General features: G+C 36.4%; 1 protein-coding gene across 1 annotated transcript; it reads right to left on the bottom strand.

Moving 5' to 3' along the window:
- Nucleotides 1-4: 4 nt before the first annotated feature.
- On the bottom strand, nucleotides 5-3935 carry LOC100633036 (uncharacterized; the record flags this gene model as incomplete). The annotated part of the gene is made up of 9 exons (XM_019993488.1): nucleotides 3096-3935; nucleotides 2952-3030; nucleotides 2725-2802; nucleotides 1952-2019; nucleotides 1796-1900; nucleotides 1125-1183; nucleotides 969-1050; nucleotides 670-684; nucleotides 5-472 (listed from the first exon to the last, which is right to left on the bottom strand). Coding segments are annotated over exons 1-9 (963 nt in total), but the record flags the coding sequence as incomplete, so codon positions are not given.
- Nucleotides 3936-4559: the final 624 nt, after the last annotated feature.

Raw genomic sequence — 4559 nt, 5'->3', positions numbered from 1 at the left:
AGATATAGTCTAGAATATTGAAGCTAGGATCAGGGAACTTGAGGCATTTGATAAAGAAGAGGATGTCAAGCAGCTCTAGGGTATACATTAGGGGTAGCATGCGAAGGGACAGAAGCCTATCACGATAGTTAGATACATAGTCGTTGGTAATAAATCTGGTAGCCCGGCGTTGGATCCTTTCTAAGATGACAATGTCTTTAATGAACATTGGACGCCACAACTGTGAACCGTACACTAGTTTAGAGCAGACCAGGGAAATATAGAGCAATTTCCTAACCTTGATAGACGATGTAGAGAATGTCCTCCTTATCAGTGACATTTGTCCATAGGCTTTAGAAGAAATGGAGCGATAATGTAAAGACCAAGAGAGACTGTCAGAAATGATGATACCTATGTCACGACAGCTATTAACCTGATGAACTGAATGCCTGCAAAGCTTATAGTGAGAATTAAAGTCAGTCCACCAGTTGGTCTACAAGGCAATATGATGTACATATACATGTAAGTGAAGCTCAGTATAAATCCACAAGGAGGGGCAATAGACCACAACACTCAATGAATATATTTGACAAGTTATATGTGTCCCACAAGACCAGATGGGTACCCAAAATGAAAATGGGAATTTATGAATGGAGCCAAACCCCTTCTGTAAGTTACTATGATACTTACCATTTTACTGAGTAACTGCAGGTTAGACATTGAGAGATGGTATCAACGAGTAAGGGGGAGAGAGAGAAGATGAGATATATAAAAAGAGAGTGTAAAGTAATGAGCATAATAAACCTGTAAAACAAATAGCAGTTGAGAGCAATGCAATCAAGTAAGTATAAGCCAGTGCAATATATGGAGAAGACAATTGTCTATGCTATGAGGAAAGGCTGTGTCTACTCACTGTGTACTGTATACGTACTAAATCAGGATATTGAATTAACAAAGTATTTATAATTGAGAAATTGATAGGAACTGACCTGGAATTGATTGATTGACCAATCTGAGCCATCATCTAACAAAGACATCTGTATATCTTCAACACTACCTCCAGAGAAACACCTGATATAAAGAGAGGGACAGAAAGAGAGAGGGAGAGTGTTTTAAATAGCATAAGAAATCATGTACATGTATACTTGTCAATGAGCTCTACATGTGGAGTGAGAGAAAAGCTTCTATCATCAATATTAAGACTCTAAATAAAACAAAACAATATAAACAATCACACCTAATACACAGAAATCTAATACATGTACTGTACTACTGTATACAAACACATCATCACAACGAAACATAAACACGACCATATGATATTCACACACCCACACAAAATACATATTATAATTAAAAATGAAATTAACTCAAGCACAATGGCTAGCTTTTTTCTACTTCCACAGAGATGACAATTGCATAGTTGCCAACTTTCTGTCACTGAATTCCGGGACAGGAAGCCACACCCATAGAACCACACCCACTAGGATTGATGATCACTTCTTACATCCCTGCAGCAGTTCCTGAACAGCAATTTGAGTTCATTTTTGAGCTTAATTTTAACTTCTGAGCTCACTGTTCATGCAGCTATGATTATAATTGATAATAATTGAATTTTTATTACTGGGAGTGGTCAATTTTACATGGGTGTGACTATAAAAATGGCTGATCCGGTACAGAGAGCAATCCGGGACCCCTCCGGGACAACAGCAGTAAATCCAGGACTGTCCCGGACATTCCGGGACGGTTGGCAACTATGCAATTGAAATTTTTGACACATTGCAAACAACATGAATCACAGATTATATACATGTACCTCTTTGTGATATTTATCCAATATTGATTTCACAACGTAATGAGGGTCTCTCTTCATAACCGGATCATCACATGATTCAGTGAGTTCACTCAACAATGACGGAATCTAACAAATGAATGAATTACAGTAACAATAATCAGGAGGTTTAATTTTAACCTTCTCTTTTCCTACTAAATGAGTTGCAATGCCCCCATGAAGTACGTCACGCCCTTTCAATCTGTGACCTACCCAAGCCAATATTAAAGTAAATGAGTTTATGTGCTAAATCCATGCAATACATGTACATGTATATCCACACAATAACATTGCTGAAACAATTTATTAGATCTATTGCCACCCGTTAACAGTAAAGCAATGAGTTTGCAAGATATAAACGTAAGATACTGAGTAAACTTTGAAATGCACAAATAAGAAAATATTTATATTTACCGTAAACGTAAAAATTTTCGTGGGGTAAATTTTCGTGTTTTTTGGAATTTTTTCATAAAAATTAATTTTCGTGCATTAAAAATTTCATGGTAGGCATTACCCAATCTTATTAATTTATTGACCATGTGGCGACATGGCCACACCTGCAGAGATGTCTACCTCATGTGTACCTTCACTATCTTTTCAGTTTTCAGGGGTTACCATGTATATAAGGAGATCTGGGAAGCAGAGATGCTAAAGTGTGAAAGAGAGACGAGTAATATTCATGGTCAGTACGTGTGGCTATCACGTGGCCTATTGAATTAACTACCACACCCTTGCATTAAAATTTCGTGGATCTGTGTGGCCCACGAAAAAAACGAAAATTTATCCGCCACAAAAATTTTTTACGTTTACGGTACATCAAAACACATTATTCTCATACATGTACATTGTACATTGGTGTCAGTGTTTCATATGCAGAAAGTGCTAACAACATTTAGTATCTCATTACTACTGACCAGTTAAAGCCAAATACATCCCAAGTTCTCCTTTCAGTCTTGGTAAGAAATAGCCTCTGCCAACATCAGGAAAGAAACCTGAAAAGAAGTTCTACATACATGTACATGCATATAAAGGCACATGTACATGTACATGCACATCTACATTCAATCTTTATGAATAGCACTAAGGTCCTCTCTCTTCTCTCTCTCTCTTCTTTCTCCCTCCCTCTCTCTCTTTCATTTACCTATTGCTGTTTCAGGCATTGCAAATGTTGTCGTCTCAGTAGCAACACGATATGGAGAATGAACAGAGGTTCCAATACCCTAATGTGTATCGGTACATTTATAATTGACACATAAACATATTTTATAATAATTATTATACTTACTCCTCCCATTGTGATCCCACTAATGAGAGCAATGTATGGCTTGTGTACTGTACCAGTCAAATAATTCAACTGGTATTCACGGAAAAAGAACGTCTAAGCCAATGGGGAACCAGTTTGACCAGCCTCTGTGACTCCTGTATATCAAACTGGTTAGAAGAACTGGTAAATCGAGTCTTACTTCTTATGTCACCTCCTGCACAGAAAGCCTTTTCACTTCCTCTGACGAGCATAAAGTTGATAGAGTCGTCAGGTACAACCGACTATGATGAGAAAGGTAGAATATGAAATGGTAATAGAAGAGAGAGAGAGAGAGAGAGACCTTCATATCAGTTGTTAGTAGGTCAATCATATTGCCACTCAAAGCATTGTGTTTTTGGTTTATTCAAAGTCATCAAGCGATAGCCGGACTCCCCTGATGGACCCTTAACAGTTTCAAACAATACTTCAGACTGTGTAGTATAACAGGATATGTAATATTATAGAATAAATGAATCATTACTTCATGAATCATTGTTTTAGCTGAGAGAAGAGGTCTGGAATTAAATAATAATCCAAAGACACGGGAGCAGTTTCTACCTGTGAAAGACTACTAGGTGTACTACTACACGCCCAAGAGTTGGAACATGGACCAGTCCTGATACAGGCCTGAATCATTACTGATGATCGAGCCTGGACCGTGGATTTGGGGCAATGTCCTGATCCGATATTGACGAATCAGCCACGATTTATGCTGGTGCCAGACCTGATCCGACAACGATAACGATATTCATTAAGCCTCATTATGACGTACTTCCTGTTATGCTTAATTAATACTTAATTATTTTCATTATTAATTTAAAATGATTTGGAATTATTATTAAAACAAAAAAAAGATTATAATTGTTTTCTTTATCATAGTCTACCAATGTTCCACAAGTAAGACACTTCATATTTTGTAACTTAAGACACCTAAAGAGCCATAAATTAAGAAGGCACTAAAATAATAAACTTACATTACTGAGAAATTAATTTCCCAAAATCTCCAACATTAATGAACTCTGGGGTTCCATGTAGTGAAGATCTTTCAAAGGTATCTTGTAACACATAGTCCTACAAAGCTTAGATCCATAACATAACTATAATGAGGCATAAATTCTACATAAGCAAAGGAACTACATACCTTCCTTAACCAGCATGATGAAGGCAGGTTCACAAAAAAATTCAATGCTATTTGAAGTGAACTATAATGACAAATGATGATAATAAATTAAAACACTATGATTAAACTGACCTTAACAAGAGCTTTAAACAAGAAAGTTTCAGTTCATCACAACCTGAATAATGAATTTAGCTTTTCACATGAAATTAAACAAACCTAAGATATTCTTGTCTTGAAACTTAGTGAGATAAGGTAACTATAGAATGTATACTAGTGGCCTTGCTAAATTAATAAATTAATATGAATTAAAGAGAGCACCTACTATA

The sequence above is a fragment of the Amphimedon queenslandica genome, unplaced genomic scaffold, assembly GCF_000090795.2.
Source record: "Amphimedon queenslandica unplaced genomic scaffold, v1.1 AMPQUscaffold_13492, whole genome shotgun sequence".
NCBI classification, from domain to species: domain Eukaryota; kingdom Metazoa; phylum Porifera; class Demospongiae; order Haplosclerida; family Niphatidae; genus Amphimedon; species Amphimedon queenslandica.
The sequence above is the reverse complement of the archived record's forward strand: the minus strand, read 5'-3'. Positions and strand labels throughout refer to the sequence as shown.